Raw genomic sequence first — 19,689 nt, forward strand, 5'->3', positions numbered from 1 at the left:
AGTTCGCGAAAAGGGTTCGCGAACCGAAAATTGAAGGTTCGCTACATCACTACTCCTGACTAGAATAGTTTTTCAATAGTTTTTGAAGGTGCACTTTAGTAAAAATGCATTACGGATCCTTGTGAGTTAATTTCTTTTATGCCTTTTGTATACCTAATGGTACACTGTGGGAGTCCTGTCAGTTGATAGGAAGTGAAGGAGCCTAGGAAGCCAGAGATTGAAGTGATCCCTATGTGAACACTGGTGACCTGTAACTAAGATGGTGTACAAAGAGGGTGAGCGTTCATACTGCTTGAAGGTTGCATTGGTGCTTGAGACAGAGTGGCCCAAAAACCATATTTATTATTTTACTTTTTCACATTTTTGTGAGGTTGGAAGACACTGTGAAAGGTGGTGTCTTGTAGTGTGTGACACTGTTGTGATCCTATTACCCTCCCAGTGGTGGAAATTGCAGTCTGTTTCCGAGGCACTATGATGCTTTGTTTTTGTTTTTTTTGCTTTACTCTGAGGGGATCATTGAAAAGTTTGTCATGATCTGGAGGACGGGATCGTCTGCAAAGCAGGAAATTTGGGATTGGGTAAATTCTTGATTTGACACGAACTCTGAGGGAGAGGGGGAGGCTTGGCCGCCCCTCTCCTCCAGAGCCCCCCATACCATGGACCATGCGGGCTGGTATAGCTCAGGGTGCGAAGCCCCATGCACCCGGGGCTCCGCATTCTGGCTATCCAAGCCTACATGGAGGACAAGGGGTTAAAGAGGCTCAAGAGGGGGGACCCTACATCTTTTTTTTCATTTCCCACACTCTGAACATATAAAAAATATATATATTTATATACAAATGGCATTTCCTCAGTTATGAATTGACGCAAAATTGTGACTCGTGATTCAAAATTATGTCAAATGCAGATTAAATATTGCGTGCATTTGAAATCACCATTCGTGATTGCGGCTGATCACGAATGATGATTTTGAGGTCGAAAATTCCAATTTCGGTCGTAATTACACAGCCGATTCATAATTAGGAGATCGTAATGAGCAACCCTACCTTTATCTAGTTCTTTATGGTCCACTGATAACTTAACGTCCACACTGCTATACAACAATTAGTATTATCTTTGAAAACAGCATGAGATGTGCAAACAATAGGCATTTGTGCAATTCTCTTTGTGAGGGAAACTTGGTAATCGCTTGTGTATGCAAAGTTGTTTTATGCACTGATAAAAATCTCCACCTTTTTATAAATTCCCCATGATACATATTGGTGTTCCAAAGGTATTCCGGTATATTATTAAGGTACAGTATATTATTCAAGTATGCTTTTAGATAAAAAGTAGTGATAAAAAAAGAGAAAAAGAAGAATCGCAAAACAATCCAAACCACGTGAGGTGAGGGTGATTGACAGCGATGCTCGCACAGGCGCAGTAGATGCTGACCTGGCGAGGTCGGCTTCTGAAAAGGAAGGGATCCTGGGACACCGGAGCTGTGATGAGGGACATAGCAGTTGCCAGGGGCTGGAGTAAGCCCTGGCCCTGAGTAAGCAGATCTCAATTTTTTGTGCTGCTCAGACGCTTTAAGAGTGAACAGGGGTAATCTGCAGGGGTTTGTTTTATGTTTTGTTTTTTAATTCTTCAAACTTTGCAAACACCGTATCATTTCTCTTATTTTGCTATATTGTTATTTACTTTAAGATTATGATCTAAAGAACAATATTATTTATTTGAAAATTAGGAGAAAGTATGTCAGCTGCACTGCAGTTCATAAAAACTAAGACAAAACCATTCAGTACAATACGTGCACCTACAGAGGCTACATCCTAAGAAACTGGTCATTTTTGCAGTGGTCTCCTATTTTTTTCCAACGCTGTAAATTTATAACAAAAGAAAGACAGACCCGTACTTACAGAGTACTTACTTTTTCACAGCAAATACGAACAGTCCAATCCTGGTGTCCTTATGCTGGTTATTTAATACATCCAGATCATATATTCCATCCCAGACGATTGGAGCAAGCCAGGGGGTGAGGGCATTCAGGCCAACTTTCCTAATGATAGAAAAACACTTTTAGAATAACTGCAATTAAATAATATTCAAGCCACCATCAAATCAATGGGTATGCTTCATGTGTTGGTGCAGCAGCTGCCCCGAGGGCACTTATTGGTGTTTTAAATTTAGTACAGTTTTTTTTTGTTCAATAGTTTTGCTGCTCTGGGGATGACAGATGAAAGTTTCCACAAGCATGGCTTTGCATATATTACTGTTGCAATGCATACATGCAAAAAGGGTGCCAGCTACTGGGGAAATGTGGGTGCTGGAAATAGCCACTAGTAGAATACTGGTAACATTGCTGATATTCTACTGCTGTGCGGTGCTAATTCCAATAGTAAAATATCGTTAAATATTACTGATATTTTATTATAACTAAACCTAACCCTATTCTACCACAAAGCCTTTCTTCTACCAATGCCTAACCCTAACCGACCCCCTTCCGATGCCTAACCCTAAACAACCCCCCCAGTGATACCAAAACCAAATATACACCCTTTCCATGCCTAATTATAAACACCCCCGTCCGATGCCCAACCTTACCGACTCCCCCCTGTGATGCCCAAGATCCTCCACCAATAACGCTTAACCACGCCCCTCTGCAAAACCACTGATATATGGGCCTCATTCGCCGCACAAAAATGAAAATATTGGGCGCCGTGGAAGTTTGAGCGCTGCCATAGGCACCCATACAAATTACGGCTATAAGGGAAAATTTGATCGTTCATGTATCTGGTACAGGTTATATCAAATGACTGCAGAGGGCATTGTGGTGTGACAGTATACACCAATTTTTGACATGCAAAGCCAACGAGGGATCAGATTGCCAAATGCTGGGGGTGTCAGTGACTGCCTTCCAGATAAGCCCTGTTACAACAGCCTTCTCCCATAAAAAATAGCGCAGTCACACTATAGAGTAGCAAGAGCCACTTTTAGTGAGACATCTCCCACTGTCATTTTGTTGGTGACAAATCATGGTTGTGTAAATTCTTCTGCAGTAAAATGCTTATATTAAATCAGTGTTTAGTATGTGGGCAGCGCAGTGGCACAGTGGATAGCACTCTTCCCTTGCAGCGCTGGGTACCCAGTCCCAATCCCAACCAGGGATATATGTATGGAGGTTGTATGTTTTCCCTGAGTCTATGTGGGTTTCCTCCCCATCCCAAAACCTACAGATACCTTAATTGGCTCTCCCCTAATATTGGTCCTAGGCTGCAATGGGCATATGATATGACTATGGTAGGTGGGACTAAATTGTGAGCCCCTCTGAGGGACAGTTAGTGACATGACTATATACGCTGTAAAATTGCTGCATAAGAGGTCTGTGCTAATACTAAATAATAATAATTCCCTTTTTCCTGGCTACTGATCGTTGTTTTAAATCTGTTTTGGGACTGTGATTTTCGGCTGCATTAACTGGTTGTACACATTGTACATCAGTAACTTTTATACTATGTATAGTTAGCTAGTTAGTTCGGCATCCTGGTCTTTTTGCTGTATTTAAAGGATACATCCGTTGTAAAAAACAAAACAAAAACAAAACAAGATTTACTTACATGGGGCTTCCTCCAGCCCTAGGCAGCTAATCTATCCCTCACCGCAGCTCCGCTCCCAGCCGGTGTCCCAGGGTCCCCTCCAAAGCAGACGGCAACCTCGCCAGGTCGGCATCTTCTGTGCCTGCCTCATGTAGCCTGGAGCGTAGCCTGGAGTGTTCTGCACAGGTGCAGAAGTACTGTGCCTGCGCAGAACAATCTCAGCCACGGGAGCGTAACCGCGAGCAGCTTGCTCACGCAGTCACAGACATTGCCAACCTGGTGAGGTGGGCATCTGCAGGGGAGGGGACCTCAGGACATTGGCTGGGAGCGGAGATGTGGCAAGGGACAGATAGTCTGCCAGGGGATGGAGCAAGCCCCAGGCAGGAAACTATTTCCGTGTTCACTAATCTGTACACTAACGGTTAGCGAAGAGAACGGCGTGCGGGACCCGATGGGAGCGTGAACAGTGGCGATCACGCTAATAGACTAATATCTACGTCCCTGGGACTTCAGATGAAGTCCTGCAGGGCGTAGATATACTGCCCATGGGGCAGTAACTAGTTAAAGGGAACCTAAACTGAGAAGGATATGGATTTTTCCTTTTAAAATAATACCAGTTGCCCGACTCTCCTGCTGATCCTGTGTTTCTAATACTTTTAGCCACAGCCCCTCAACAAGCATGTGGATCAGGTGCTCTGACTGAAGTCAGACTGGATTAGCTGCATGCTTGTTTCAGGTGTGTGAATCAGCCACTACTGCAGCCAGGAAACAGCCATATCCCTCTCAGTTAAGGTTCCCTTTAAAGGCTTATTCACCGTGGAGATATTATTGTTCACCCAGCACTTGAGTACACCCACCCTCACATTTTATTAAACACTTTTTCCTTACATCAGTGTCTCACCTTGTTGAATACAGTGCAAACATGATCATCAGCTCCACTTAGCTAACCGCTCCAGCTGTATCAGAAAACTTGTTTATGATTTTGCATCATGATTTTGCCACAATTTGCGTTGTGATTCCCATTCAACGGAATGGGAATCACAATGCAATTGCCCCCAAAACGCTGCATGCAGCGTGTTTGCGATTTATGCAATTCACAAATGCTGCAGTAAGAATGATCCCATAGGGATACATTAGCAGTAGCACTTTTGCTGATTGTCAGCGATCAGCAAAGCACTGCAAAGCGATGAAATGTGAACCAGCCCTGCAGTGACATAGCTAAGGAGTTGTGGGCCCCGATGCAAGTTTTACAATGGGGACCCCCAAGCACTCTATACATAACACTTGATACGGCGAACCAAAACCTGCCAATGGCAACTACAGTGTCGGAGGTGCAAGAAGGGGATGGGGAACATTATATTAATGATTACCACTATTCAAAGTATCTATAGAAGTGGCTATTATGAGCACAGGACCAATAGAGAGCTAATACTGTAGTTGAGGGAGGGCCCTTTGGGGCCCCTCTGGCCCAAGGGCCCCGATGCGGTCGCTACCTCTGCAACCCCTATTGCTACGCCCCTGCAGCCCTGGGCCCAGGTAGAATGCACATGAAAACCTGATTACGAGCAGTCCAAATAGTATGGTTAAGACCAGAAGTACAAGCTCCATTACTTGACCACAAAGTGATTTATACACCAGTTACATCATATGCATACATCATACATTACAAACTCTATGGATTGTGCTATTGCAAGGAATACACATTTTATTTCCATAGTTACTGTTCTGAAATGTAAAAATACCTACCTTAACGATGAGTCTTCAAGTAGCAGTTTCCTCTCACAGTGAGCCACTTCAATGGACTTTTCAGAAATCTGCTGCAAACCTTCTGCCTTTTGGGTGAGTATGCTGCAAGGTAACAGAGCATTGTAAAAGGAAAAGTCCATGTAGAAGTTACTTTTCACATTTAACTAACACAAAAATCCTGAATTAATCACTGTACCAACATTGTTAGGGCTGTTTCACATGGACGTTAGGTCTTGGTAGGGCTTGTTCTTGCTACCAACATAGAGAAATGTCATTCCTAAGGTCTATTGCCGCACTTTGAAATCACCTGCGATTCCAAAAACGATAGGCTAATGAAAGTAAATTTCAGAAAGCCCACAGAAGCAATTACTTTGCGGGTCCTGGAGCATTTTTTTTGAGATTGCGCTCAAATACAAAATATAGTAAAATCGATTTTAAATTGCTGTACAAAAACAATTTTGCAGCAAATTTGTATTTTGAATAAAGTTTTTACTTAACCCCTTCCAGACCGCCTAACGCCGATAGGCGTCAAGAAGGTGGCAGCCCCAGGTGCGCCAACGCCGCAAGGCATCAAGAGTGGCGGGCGGAGATTAGCGGGGATCGCGCATCTCCACTTCAGTGACGGAGCGAAGCTGTACTGGGAGTGACAGAATGCTGTACTGGGAACAGCCCTGGGAACTTGGCTGTCCCTTGGAGCGGCTCTGATCGCGATCCCCTCTCATAGTACTGGGAACAGCCCTGGGAACTTGGCTGTCCCTTGGAGCGGCTCTGATCGCGATCCCCTCTCATAGGCTGATGCCTATGAGAGAGTGTCGCCCTGATTGGCTGTCAGGGGGGGGGGGGGGGGAATAAATAAAAAAAAGTCCTTTTCTTAATAAAAAAGTAAAATAAAAAAAAACCTAAACCCTGTAGCAGCGATCATAGTTTACCAACAGAAAGCTCTGTTGGTGGGCAGAAAACGCAGTGGGGGGGATTTAACAGTGTGCAACATTGCATGGTTCTGCAGCACACAGTTAAAGCTGCAGAGCACTGAATTGTAAAAAATAGCCTGGTCACTGCTTATTTAGTACTTCTTTAGTACTTTTTTACTTGCTATACAAATCCAACCAAGCAGTTGTGCTATAATATTCCCATTGCTTACTCTAATAAAAATGATCTTCATTTCATTACATACTGACATTTTCATTTAGGGTGACTGAGTGTTACATATTGCGTGTTTTAGCTTTCCACAGAGTTCCAGAGTACCCCCCCCCCCCCCCCCCCCAATTATTACACCTCTAACAGGTGCTGAAAAATATTTTCTGCTGTCACTTTAAGTATTGCCGGCTGTCACTTTGGGATTTTATGAAAAACCACAAGGTCGTTTGGAATTTTTTCCCCTTGTTGCCACTGTTCTCTTACACATACCTAGCAAATTTGGTGGCCCTGACATGTATAGTACCTTTGCTACTGACCTTTGTCATTTTGCCATTTGACTTTAATAAAATTTGTGAATTAGCTTCGACTTACATTCACGGTACCACTTGAAGATTGGCAAGATTTGTGCAAGACCACTAGAAGCATTCTCGCTAATCCCTATTATTTACTACCCAGGGGCGTAGCTACGTTGTGCTGGCCCTTTGTTGGAAGAAAGGAAGCCCCGGGTAAGTATAAATGCTTTCATGTTTTTCTCAGGTTTCCTTTAATAATTGATAGAACAAGGAGATTGTCTAAAATGATTTTATGAGCATACACATCATTGAACCTGCCTTGGGTACTACCCAGTGCTGGGCGTAATGGAAAAAACTACGCTTACGGATCATTACGCGTAATTTTACGCTATTACGCATTACGAAATTACGCTTACGGCGTAGACATTCATTTACGGTACATGTCTGTAATTACGCATAGCCGTTATGCAATTACGCGTAAGAATACCGTAATTCAGGTTGTTACATTATTGGCTTACGCGTAAATTCCTACTAGCAATTAATGCGGTCATGCTGCCAAGCGGAAAAGTTGACGCATGGATCAATGTTAGGTAGCCGCCGACTTTAAGGGTTAATAGCAAAGCCCCCTTAATTGCTAAGAGCCTCAAATTTGGAGAATATATTAAGGAGATCAGAAGGAATAAGAGGGACATTTTTTTTTTCAAAAAGACCTTATAGTTTTTGAGAAAATCGATGTTAAAGTTTCAAAGGAAAAATATATAAATGTAAAAACCCGCCGACTTTAACGGTTAATAGCAAAGCCTGCTTAAAATTTAGGAACACCACATTCACAGGGTATATTAAGGGGATCAGTGGGAATAAGAGGAAAATTTTTTTTTTCAAAAAGACCTTATAGTTTTTGAGAAAATCGATTTTTAAGTTTCAAGGGCAAAAATGTCTTTTAAATGCGGAAAATGTCAGTTTTTTTTTGCACAGGTAACAATAGTGTTTTATTTTCATAGATTCCCCCAAGTGGGAAGAGTTTTACTTACTTCGTTCTGAGTGTGGGAAATATTTAAAAAAAACGACGTGGGGTCCCCCCTCCCAGACCTCTTTAACCCCTTGTCCCCCATGCAGACTGGGATAGCCAGAATGCTGAGCACCGGCCGCGTGGGGCTCCGCACCCTGTCCCTGACTATACCAGCCCGCATGGTCCATGGATTGGGGGGTCTCGGAAGGGGAGGGGCAGCCAAGCTTTCCCCTCCCCCTCCGAGCCCTTGTCCAATCCAAGGACAAGGGGCTCTTCTCCACCTCCGATGGGTGGTGGAGGTGGAGGCCGCGATTTCCTGGGGGGGGGGGGGGGGTTCATGGTGGCATCTGGGAGTCCCCTTTAAAAAGGGGTCCCCCAGATGCCCACCCCCCCTCCCAGGAGAAATGAGTATAGAGGTACTTGTACCCCTTACCCATTTCCTTTAAGAGTTAAAAGTAAATAAACACACAAACAGGTAGAAAAAGTATTTTAATTGAACAAAAAACATAACCACGAAAAAAGTCCTTTAATATTCTTAATTAACCATTAATACTTACCTGTCCCTTTAAAAGCCAGTTCCCACGCAATATCCTCGGAAATATACTAATCAGTTACAATGTAACAAAGTTGTTACAATGTAACAACTTTGTTACTTTGTAACACCACCGCACCCGACGTCACTCGCCGCTCACCCGCCGGCCGCCGCATACACTCTAAGTCCCCGCCGGCTCCCGTCGTCCACTCCGCCCACACCTGTCACCCATATACATGCTGGCACCCATGGGTGCCAGCATGTATATAGGTGACATGTGGGAGAGGCGGGGAGGGCAGCGGAGCCGGCGGGGACTTAGCGTCCTGAACCCGACAGAGCTCTGAGCTATATAGCTCAGAGCTCTCTAAAGCTTCTTTGTATTTGGGCTCCAAGGAGCCCCATTGGTCCTTAGCAGACCAATGGGGTTCCTTCAAATCAGAAGGAACCCCATTGGTCTGCTAAGGACCAATAGGGCTCCTTGGAGCCCAAATACAAAGATGCTTTAGAGAGCTCTGAGCTATATAGCTCAGAGCTCTGTCGGGTTCAGGACGCTAAGTCCCCGCCGGCTCCGCTGCCCTCCCCGCCTCTCCCACATGTCACCTATATACATGCTGGCACCCATGGGTGCCAGCATGTATATGGGTGACAGGTGTGGGCGGAGTGGACGGCGGGAGCCGGCAGGGACTTAGAGTGTATGCGGCGGCCGGCGGGTGAGCGGCGAGTGACGTCGGGTGCGGTGGTGTTACAAAGTAACAAAGTTGTTACATTGTAACAACTTTGTTACATTGTAACTGATTAGTATATTTCCGAGGATATTGCGTGGGAACTGGCTTTTAAAGGGACAGGTAAGTATTAATGGTTAATTAAGAATATTAAAGGACTTTTTTCGTGGTTATGTTTTTTGTTCAATTAAAATACTTTTTCTATGTGTTTGTGTGTTTATTTACTTTTAACTCTTAAAGGAAATGGGTAAGGGGTACAAGTACCTCTATACTCATTTCTCCTGGGAGGGGGGGTGGGCATCTGGGGGACCCCTTTTTAAAGGGGACTCCCAGATGCCACCATGAACCCCTCCCCAGGAAATCGCGGCCTCCACCTCCACCGCCCATCGGAGGTGGAGAAGAGCCCCTTGTCCTTGGATTGGACAAGGGCTCGGAGGGGGAGGGGAAAGCTTGGTTGCCCCTCCCCTTCCGAGACCCCCCAATCCATGGACCATGCGGGCTGGTATAGTCAGGGTGCGGAGCCCCACGCGGCCGGTGCTCCGCATTCTGGCTATCCCAGTCTGCATGGGGGACAAGGGGTTAAAGAGGTCTGGGAGGGGGGACCCCACGTCGTTTTTTTTAATATTTCCCACACTCAGAACGAAGTAAGTAAAACTCTTCCCACTTGGGGGAATCTATGAAAATAAAACACTATTGTTACCTGTGCAAAAAAAACTGACATTTTCCGCATTTAAAAGACATTTTTGCCCTTGAAACTTAAAAATCGATTTTCTCAAAAACTATAAGGTCTTTTTGAAAAAAAATTTTCCTCTTATTCCCACTGATCCCCTTAATATACCCTGTGAATTTGGTGTTCCTAAATTTTAAGCAGGCTTTGCTATTAACCGTTAAAGTCGGCGGGTTTTTAAATGTATATATTTTTCCTTTGAAACTTTAACATCGATTTTCTCAAAAACTATAAGGTCTTTTTGAAAAAATTTTTTTCCTCTTATTCCTTCTAATCTCCTTAATATATTCTCCAAATTTGAGGCTCTTAGCACTTAAGGGGGCTTTGCTATTAACCCTTAAAGTCGGCGGCTTTTTTATATTATACGGGAGCGTAATATTACGCGATTACGGCAGACTGTGTAATTTCAATGGGAGTTTACTGTCTTACGCGTAATTTGTTACGCGTAATAACGTTACCTACGGTCTGCGCGTAATCAATTACGCGTAATACCGTAACCTTACACGTAACGCTTACGGTGCATTTGTAGTGAATTACGATGCGTAATTTCGCTAATGCGTAATTTCGGCCCAGCACTGGTACTACCACAGAAATATTGTGTGTTTGCACTTTTGTATCAGTTGCTATAGCAAGCATAACTGTCATAGATCTGGTGTAGAGCAAAGGGTTAAACACCAGATGTTTTTCATAATGGTTTTCAGGTCGTGTCTCTGCCTTGACACGTGGTGGGCGGTGGCAAGTGATTTAAATGTACGTGCAATAGGCTTATACAAATTATAGGAAAATAATTACCCTAAAGCAAAACCAACCCAGAGATAAATTCAAATATTATATAAAACTTTATTGAAAAATGCACAACGCATGACTACATGATAATAAAAAAAAAACACCATAAAAGTGGGAGGGGACGGGGCCAGTGTATACATGATAAATAATTCATCAAATAATCAGAAATCAGGATCCAAAATCGCTAAGTTAAAAGATTGCTATAGACAATGGATATCTAAATTGAATAAGGTACAAGGTATCGAATCAATAAAGGAATTAGAGGTAGTAATTTTGTGCAAAATGATGCACTGTAAGTTTATTTCAACAAAGTGCAGGTACAAAATGAAACCATGCAGATCAATTCAAACAACTAATCATCCCTTTAAAAGGTGAAAAATGATATTGATGATTTGATTAGATGTAGATACTTATGTGTAAGATGATGCACGCTCATTACAACAAAGTGTGAGTACAAGTGCATATGCAAATTTTTGCAAGAAACTCATCATCCCTTTAAAGGTTGCCATGCACTCATTGGTTTTCTTGTTCAATTCCTTACAGATTCGATTCATCCACTGGGAATCGATTCCCCAAAATGTCAGATCAATCAATTTTTGTTCCATTTTAAACAAAAATAGATTGAAAGAATCGATCTGACAGGATGAAAAATGTAAAACAATCAGGAGTGGGGCAAGAGCATTGGCAGATCGATGGCCTATAGCTTTGCACTGCATCGAACAGTGGGAATCTGCAGTTCGATTGATTTTCAATATATTCCCCACTGAAATCCATTGGAAATTGATGTGCAATGTGTGTTAGAAATCGATTTCTTTGAATTTATTCTTTTCGGAAAGGAATCCATATTTTTGGAACATTGGATGAAAAATGTAAAGTGTGTGGCCAGCTTAACAGGGAATAAAACTGTTCTAATAGCTGGATCCAAGTCCATTTTTTTGTGTGCAAGATGATAAAAATTAAATTACAACTTAGTGCGAGTGCAAGAGCTAATGCAAATTGCTGCCAGAAACTCTTAGGCCTGGAACCCACTGAAAACCGCAAACGCAAAACGCAACCGCTAGCGTTTTGTCTGAGCGGTTTGCAAGCGGATTCATGCGCGTTTTGGGTTGTGTTTTGCAACATTGTATTTTTTTCCCCAGCGGGTGCCTAGCATTTTGCGTTTTGCGTTTTTATCCTGATTGGTCCTGTGAATTATTTTTCATTTTGTTACAGTGTGCTGAACCGCAAAACGCTAGCAGAACCGCTCAGTTTAGGTTTTGCTGAGCGTTTCTGCTAGCGTTTCAATACTTTACATTGAAGCGCTAACGCTCCCAAAATGCTGCATGTCCTGCGTTTGCGTTTCTGGGAAACGCAAACGCTCCTGTGGAAGTTGCCCCATCCATTAACATCAGCTGAGCGTTTTGGCAAAACGCTAGCGTATCGCAGCGCTGCCAAAATGCTCAAAAAAACGCTCTTGTGGGTTCCAGCCCTTAGGGCCTATTTCCACTACACGCAGATTGGATGCAGAATTGATGCAGAATGGATGCAAAAAAACTGACTCCAATGAATGTCTATAGGAAAATCTGCATCAGAAAAATCGCTTTTTAGTGGAAACAGGCCCATAGGCTTTCATTGGAGTCAGTTTTTCTGCATCCATTCTGCATCCCATCTGCGTGTAGTGGAAACAGGCCCTTGTTGATTGAAAAACCTAACCAATATGAGTAAACCAATACCATTACCTACGCCATAACAAGGAAGTATTCCAATATAGTGTAAGGTAATCAGAGAGAAAGCTAGAAGGAAATGGAAAAAAGTGCTTATGTGCAAGATTAGAACAAGATCTTGGCTTCCGACACCAATATGTATTTGCATAGGCAACGGTTGTCTGTGATCCTGCTTTCAGCTTGCTAGTACATAGATTCCATACCTCCCAACTTTTTTAGATAAGAAAGAGGGGCTGTGAGGAAACGCGGAAAAGCCGCCGTCTCTCGAGGTGAGGCGGCTGTTTCCGCGTCCAGCATGGCGTCACAACGCGGAAAAAACGCTGCATGCCGCATGGGCAGTGCGGCGGAATCCGCATTGGTAACGGCGGAATCCGCATCAGAGGCGGCCCCCGCACTAGATACATTGCATGACAGTACTGGTGTGGCTGGGACTGATAGTCCACCAGGATTCAGACTTACACGCGCGCGAGCACAGAGGCAGAGTTTTAATAGCAGTTAGAAGGGTGTCGGCTGACCAGCTGGGTCAGCTGACAAATTCCACTGCTCTCATTGGACCAGCAATTAGGGAGGTCCTGGAAAGGTCCTAGAGTATATATACTGCTGGTTGTTCACTTGCTCTTTGTCTGGCGTGCGATCACATATGTGGGAGCACTCAGACCTGTAGTCAGATCCTTAAGTGTGCCGGGACCAGCTGGAGCTGTAATCCTACACTTAGCTAGATTCTGTTGATAGCTAAAGTACTAGTTTGATTGTGATTATATGTTATGACTTTTGCCTGCTTTGACTATCCTTCTGAACTCTGATCTTGTACCTCGTTATTTCTGATACTCTGTTGCCGAACCCCGGCTCGCTCCTAGACTCTGTTTCTGCCTCCTGATTTTGTACCCCGATATTTCTGATACCCCGTTGCCGAACCCTGCCTGTACTTTGACCCTGCCTTTGTCTGCTGATCTTGTACTTTATCTGTCTGTGTGTTTACGACCTGGCTTGTCCGACCTCGAGAACCGACCTTACCGTTAGAGGCGGTTCCTCGCTCTGTTAGCGATCCTTCCTCCTGAGGGTCACTTTCAGATATACCTTCCTACTGTCAGTCTGACTCCTCCCGTCTTGGAGAGCTCAGGTCTGCGGAAGGAATCTGTGCAGCTCTCCTTACTGCATTGAGGCCTTGTCCTCTAAGTGTTACTGTTACACCAAACACTACACTCTACTCAGGTGAACAGAGGTTAGTTTGTATATCGGATTATCGGTGAGACTGCAGATCACTTATAATCTGGTATATATCTGTATTTCCGGTGATACTGCAGATCACCGGTAATCAGATACTCTCTGCGCCCACCGATCGTTACAGAACGCCAGACCAAAATACAAAATGGACGCAAACACTGATTGTCTGGGTGTACTTGCCGCTTCGGTGGACAACATCAATCAAGTACTGGGCACTCACATAACTCTTATTGATGCCCTATCAGGGTCTGTACAAACCCTCCAGACATCAGTGGATCATGTGCGATCCTCTCCTAGCTCTGACATACGTATGCCTGTACCTGAAAGCTTTTCCGGCCACAGATCTGACTTCCGGAATTTTAGGAGTAGGGTGTTGTCCTATTTTGAGTTGAGACCCCAATCTTCGGGTACTGAGACCCAGAGGGACACGTTTATTAAAACTTTGTTGTCCGGCGACTCCCAGTCTTGGGCGTATAGCCTGCCCGCCGGAGACAAAGCTCTTACCTCTGTAGAGGAATTTTTTAAAGCTATGGCGGTAATTTACGACGATCCGGACCTTGCCTCGACTTCTGAGCGGAAGCTCAAGCTTTTGCGTCAAGGCGAAGGTCCGGTCGAAGATTACGCGGCCGAGTTTAGGAGGTGGTCAGTTACGGCCAGGTGGGACACCTATGCCCTATTAGATCATTTCTTGTCAGGGCTGTCCGATGAGGTCTCTGATTTGATGTTAAGCCAGCCCGAGCCAAGAACAGTCGATGAGGCCATCTCAGCGGCCATCCGAATCGACCGCAGGCTGCGCTACCAAAAACAGACCAGGGGTAGTTCCCGTCTCAGAGGGGTATCTTACACCACGGTCCCAGTGACTCCACCTACTACTATTTCACCTTCTCCTGTCGTGCCTCCTTCCGAGCCGATGCAGATTGCTCGGTCAAAATTAACCCAGGTAGAGCGAAGACGGAGAATGACCGAACAGCTGTGTTTGTACTGCGGTGAAGGGGGGCATATAGTACAGAACTGCCCCAATAAGCCGGGAAAACGCTGCCGCTTAGGAGTGGTGGGGGGTAACACCCTGGGCGTCCGACTTTTACCCCTAGAAGAAAAACGATTGCTTCTTCCCTGTACCGTTACATGGGAAGATAAGACTGAGGTCACGGAAGCCTTTATCGATTCAGGCTCCGCGGCAAATTTTATGGATTCAGAGTTTGCTAAGAGATTGTGTATTCCGCTCACACCAGTACAACCACCCATCCAGGTTACGGCAGTGGATGACTCTCCTCTGCAAGGGAATCACCCACTGTCTCAGACACCAGAGGTGGGGGTCACCATAGGGGTACTGCACTGGGAAAAGTTACAGTTCTTTGTGTTGCATATGACAACCTCCACCATTATACTCGGCATGCCATGGTTGCACCTTCATTCTCCACACATTAATTGGGCCACCGGCCAACTAATTTCTTGGTCAGCACACTGCTTTCAGCGATGTTTAGGGAAGGTGACATTGGGCCAAACCAGGGTTCATGTTCAGGGGGTACCTGAGCAATATGTGGAATATTCTGATGTATTCTGTCCCAAGGCTGCAGACAAGTTACCCCCACATCGCTCTTTCGATTGCCCCATTGATATACGTTCAGGTTGTATGCCCCCTCGGGGTCATTTGTACAATTTATCTGGGCCAGAGAAATTGGCTATGAAGGAATATATCCGTGACAATTTAGCCAAAGGCTTCATCCGGCCGTCTCGATCGCCTGCTGGAGCAGGTTTCTTTTTCGTTAAAAAGAAAGACGGGGGCCTGCGGCCCTGTATTGATTACCGGGGACTAAATAAGATCACGGTAAAGAATCGCTATCCGTTACCCCTGATAGACGATTTATTTACGCAGGTCACCGATACTAAGATCTTCTCAAAGCTGGATTTACGGGGCGCGTACAACCTGGTGCGCATTAGAAAGGGCGATGAGTGGAAAACGGCCTTTAACACGCCAGACGGGCATTACGAGTATCTGGTGATGCCCTTTGGGTTATGTAATGCCCCGGCCGTTTTCCAGGAACTCATCAACGAGGTCTTCAGAGAGGTGTTGGGGAGATTTGTGCTGGTCTATCTAGACGATATACTTGTTTTCTCCAACAACCTCTCTGAGCACAGAATACATGTGAAATTTGTACTCAACAAATTAAGACAAAACTCACTTTATGCTAAGATTGAGAAGTGTATTTTTGAAGTCACATCTGTCGCCTTTCTGGGGTACATAATTTCCACCACGGGCTTGTCTATGGACCCCGCCAAAGTCTCCGCTGTTTTGGAATGGCCTCAGCCGGTTGGGTTAAAGTCTTTACAGCGGTTTTTAGGCTTTGCAAATTATTATAGAAGGTTCATAAAGGGGTATTCCACGGTTATCGCACCCCTCACCTGTCTTACGAAAAAAGGGGCAGATACCACCCACTGGTCTCCTGATGCATTAAGTGCTTTCTCCACTTTAAAAGATTTGTTTTGTTCCGCACCCATCCTGAGACATGTAGACACCTCTTATCCTTTTATTGTTGAGGTAGACGCCTCGGAGGTTGGGGTAGGGGCTGTGCTGTCTCAGCGGTCAGGCTTGCAGGGAAGGCTACACCCTTGTGCGTATTTCTCTCGTAGGTTCTCTCCGGCAGAGAGAAACTACGATATAGGCAACAGAGAGCTCTTAGCCATTAAACTTGCCTTTGAGGAGTGGCGTCACTGGCTGGAAGGAGCAGAACATACAATTACTGTATACACGGATCACAAGAATCTAGAATACATCGAGGGGGCTAAGAGATTAAGTCCCCGTCAGGCTCGATGGTCTTTGTTTTTTTTCGAGGTTCAGGTTCATAATTACGTATACCCCGGGTAGCAAGAACATTAAGGCAGATGCCCTGTCCAGATGCTTTGAGTTGGAGACAGCACAGCCTTCTGCCCCAGAGACCATTGTCCCACAAAATTTGGTGCTGGCCGTAACAGAGACTTGGGAAGACTGGACAGAGACCTTGAGTCCTTTTCAGCAGGATGTCCCTGAGGGGAAGCCTGAGGGGGTTTTATTTGTGCCTCTGCCATTCCGTCTCCGGGTGCTACAGATATTCCATTCACACAAGAATGCGGGACATCCTGGGGCATCTAGAACGCAGGATCTTGTGGCCAGGTGCGCTTGGTGGCCGTCTCTGGCAGCCGACTGCAAAGAATTTGTTAAGGATTGTGCGGTATGTGCTAAAAGCAAACCCTCCCGGCTGGCACCTGTAGGGAGGTTGCAGCCTTTACCCACCCCGAATGAACCATGGACCCACTTGTCCATGGATTTTGTGGGTGAGCTTCCCAGATCAGAGGGCATGTCGGTCATTTGGGTGGTAGTCGACCGCTTCAGCAAGATGGCCCATTTTGTGCCCTTGAAAGGACTCCCCTCGGCCCAGGAATTGGCCGACTTGTTTATCAAACACGTGTTCCGGTTACACGGCATTCCGGAAAACATAGTGTCCGATCGGGGAGTCCAATTCGTATCTAAATTCTGGAGGGCATTCTGTCATCAAATGGGCATGAAGCTGTCGTTTTCATCGGGCTACCACCCACAGACCAACGGTCAGACGGAGAGGGTCAACCAGTCGTTAGAGCAGTTTTTGAGATGCTACGTTGCAGAGGCGCAGAATGACTGGGTCAAATTTCTGCCCTTTGCAGAATTTGCACAAAACAATTTGAAAAGTTCTTCCACTGGATTTTCTCCGTTCCAGGTTGTGTCTGGAAGATTGCCCAAATTTTCACCGTTACCAGTGGCCTCCACTCCGTTTCCAGCTCTGGAGGCTTGGCAAAGGTCTTTTAAAGACATTTGGCGGACGGTGAGAGACAGTTTGGAAAAGGCGTTTCTGAGTCAGAAGGGTCAAGCTGACAAGAAACGGTCTTTGGAGTGGAGATTCCAACCAGGAGACTTGGTTTGGGTATCCACACGTCACTTGGCCCTGAAACAGCCCTCAGACAAGTTGGGTCCCAGGTTTGTCGGGCCTTTCCCGATAGCCAGAAGGATCAACAACGTCACTTACGCTGTTGATCTTCCCGCTAGCATGCGTGGGGTAAGGTCCTTCCACGTATCCCTGCTTAAGCCAGCAGTCCATGTGGGTCCCACTCCTCCTCCTCCTCCTGTGTTGGTGGATGACCAACCTGAGTACGAGGTAGAAAAGATTTTAGATTCACGCGTTGTACAAAACTCGGTACAATATCTCGTACATTGGAAAGGGTACGGCATTGAGGAGAGACAATGGGTACCGGGGAGTCGCATGCATGCGGACGAATTAAGGAGGGAATTTCACGCCTTACATCCCGAGAAACCTGGTAGGAGTTGTCCGGAGTCCACTCCTCGGGAGGGGGGTACTGTGAGGAAACGCGGAAAAGCCGCCGTCTCTCGAGGTGAGGCGGCTGTTTCCGCGTCCAGCATGGCGTCACAACGCGGAAAAAACGCCGCATGCCGCATGGGCAGTGCGGCGGAATCCGCATTGGTAACGGCGGAATCCGCATCAGAGGCGGCCCCCGCACTAGATACATTGCATGACAGTACTGGTGTGGCTGGGACTGATAGTCCACCAGGATTCAGACTTACACGCGCGCGAGCACAGAGGCAGAGTTTTAATAGCAGTTAGAAGGGTGTCGGCTGACCAGCTGGGTCAGCTGACAAATTCCACTGCTCTCATTAGACCAGCAATTAGGGAGGTCCTGGAAAGGTCCTAGAGTATATATACTGCTGGTTGTTCACTTGCTCTTTGTCTGGCGTGCGATCACATATGTGGGAGCACTCAGACCTGTAGTCAGATCCTTAAGTGTGCCGGGACCAGCTGGAGCTGTAATCCTACACTTAGCTAGATTCTGTTGATAGCTAAAGTACTAGTTTGATTGTGATTATATGTTATGACTTTTGCCTGCTTTGACTATCCTTCTGAACTCTGATCTTGTACCTCGTTATTTCTGATACTCTGTTGCCGAACCCCGGCTCGCTCCTAGACTCTGTTTCTGCCTCCTGATTTTGTACCCCGATATTTCTGATACCACGTTGCCGAACCCTGCCTGTACTTTGACCCTGCCTTTGTCTGCTGATCTTGTACTTTATCTGTCTGTGTGTTTACGACCTGGCTTGTCCGACCTCGAGAACCGACCTTACCGTTAGAGGCGGTTCCTCGCTCTGTTAGCGATCCTTCCTCCTGAGGGTCACTTTCAGATATACCTTCCTACTGTCAGTCTGACTCCTCCCGTCTTGGAGAGCTCAGGTCTGCGGAAGGAATCTGTGCAGCTCTCCTTACTGCATTGAGGCCTTGTCCTCTAAGTGTTACTGTTACACCAAACACTACACTCTACTCAGGTGAACAGAGGTTAGTTTGTATATCGGATTATCGGTGAGACTGCAGATCACTTATAATCTGGTATATATCTGTATTTCCGGTGATACTGCAGATCACCGGTAATCAGATACTCTCTGCGCCCACCGATCGTTACAGGGGCACTTTAAGACACACCCATGCCACACCCCTAATCACACCCCACCACACTCCTAATCACACCTCCGCCACACCCCTAGTCAGACCCCACTGGTTCTCTCTATCATCAGTAGAGATGGCCCGAACGGATCTCCGGCGAACGGTTCCAGGCGAACTTTGGGCGGTTCGCAAATGCAAACTTTCCCGGAAGTTCGGTTCGCCCCCACAGTGCACCATTAGGGTCAACTTTGACCCCCTACATCACAGTCAGCAGGTCCGGTGTAGCCGATCAGGCTACACTATCTCCTGGAGCCACTCCCCCCCCCTTATATAAGGCAGGCAGCGCCAGCCATTATAGTCGTTTGTGTCCCTGTAGTAATTAGTGAAGGGAAAGCTGCTGGCAGACTCTCATAGGGAAAGATTAGTTAGGCTCTTTTAAGCTTGTTAGCTTGCTCCTGGCTGATTGTTATTCCTAAAATAGCACCCCTCAACAGCTCTTTTGAGAGCTAATCTTGTTCTTGTGTTTTTTTTTTTTTTTTTTTTTTTTTGACCCTCCACCCTCTTCTTCTCTCTTGTCTTCCAGGGATTTGTAGGATGTCAAAAGCCAGCTTACATACATTGGCCGGGAATCAAACCCAGGTCAACTGCTTTGAAGGCAGCTATGCTCACCACTATACCACCAACACTATATGCTGAAGCCAGCCTAGAATGTAACATTGTGATATACCCAAGAGAAAAATGAGCTTGCTTAGGGATTTGTAGGATGTCAAAAG

The 19,689-nt window shown here is 45.7% G+C and overlaps 1 protein-coding gene across 1 annotated transcript in view; it reads right to left on the reverse strand.

The window, feature by feature from the left end:
* LOC137522482 (histo-blood group ABO system transferase-like) overlaps positions 1 to 19,689 on the reverse strand; it is a 118,054-nt gene that overhangs the window by 10,889 nt on the left and 87,476 nt on the right. The window contains exons 3-4 of the mRNA XM_068242547.1: positions 5,325 to 5,426; positions 1,913 to 2,041 (exon numbers count right to left, since the gene is read on the reverse strand). Coding sequence (XP_068098648.1) covers positions 1,913 to 2,041; positions 5,325 to 5,426 — 231 coding nt within the window. The remainder of the gene's footprint in view (positions 1 to 1,912; positions 2,042 to 5,324; positions 5,427 to 19,689) is intronic.

The sequence above is a fragment of the Hyperolius riggenbachi genome, chromosome 6 (genome assembly GCF_040937935.1).
Source record: "Hyperolius riggenbachi isolate aHypRig1 chromosome 6, aHypRig1.pri, whole genome shotgun sequence".
NCBI classification, from domain to species: Eukaryota; Metazoa; Chordata; class Amphibia; order Anura; family Hyperoliidae; genus Hyperolius; species Hyperolius riggenbachi.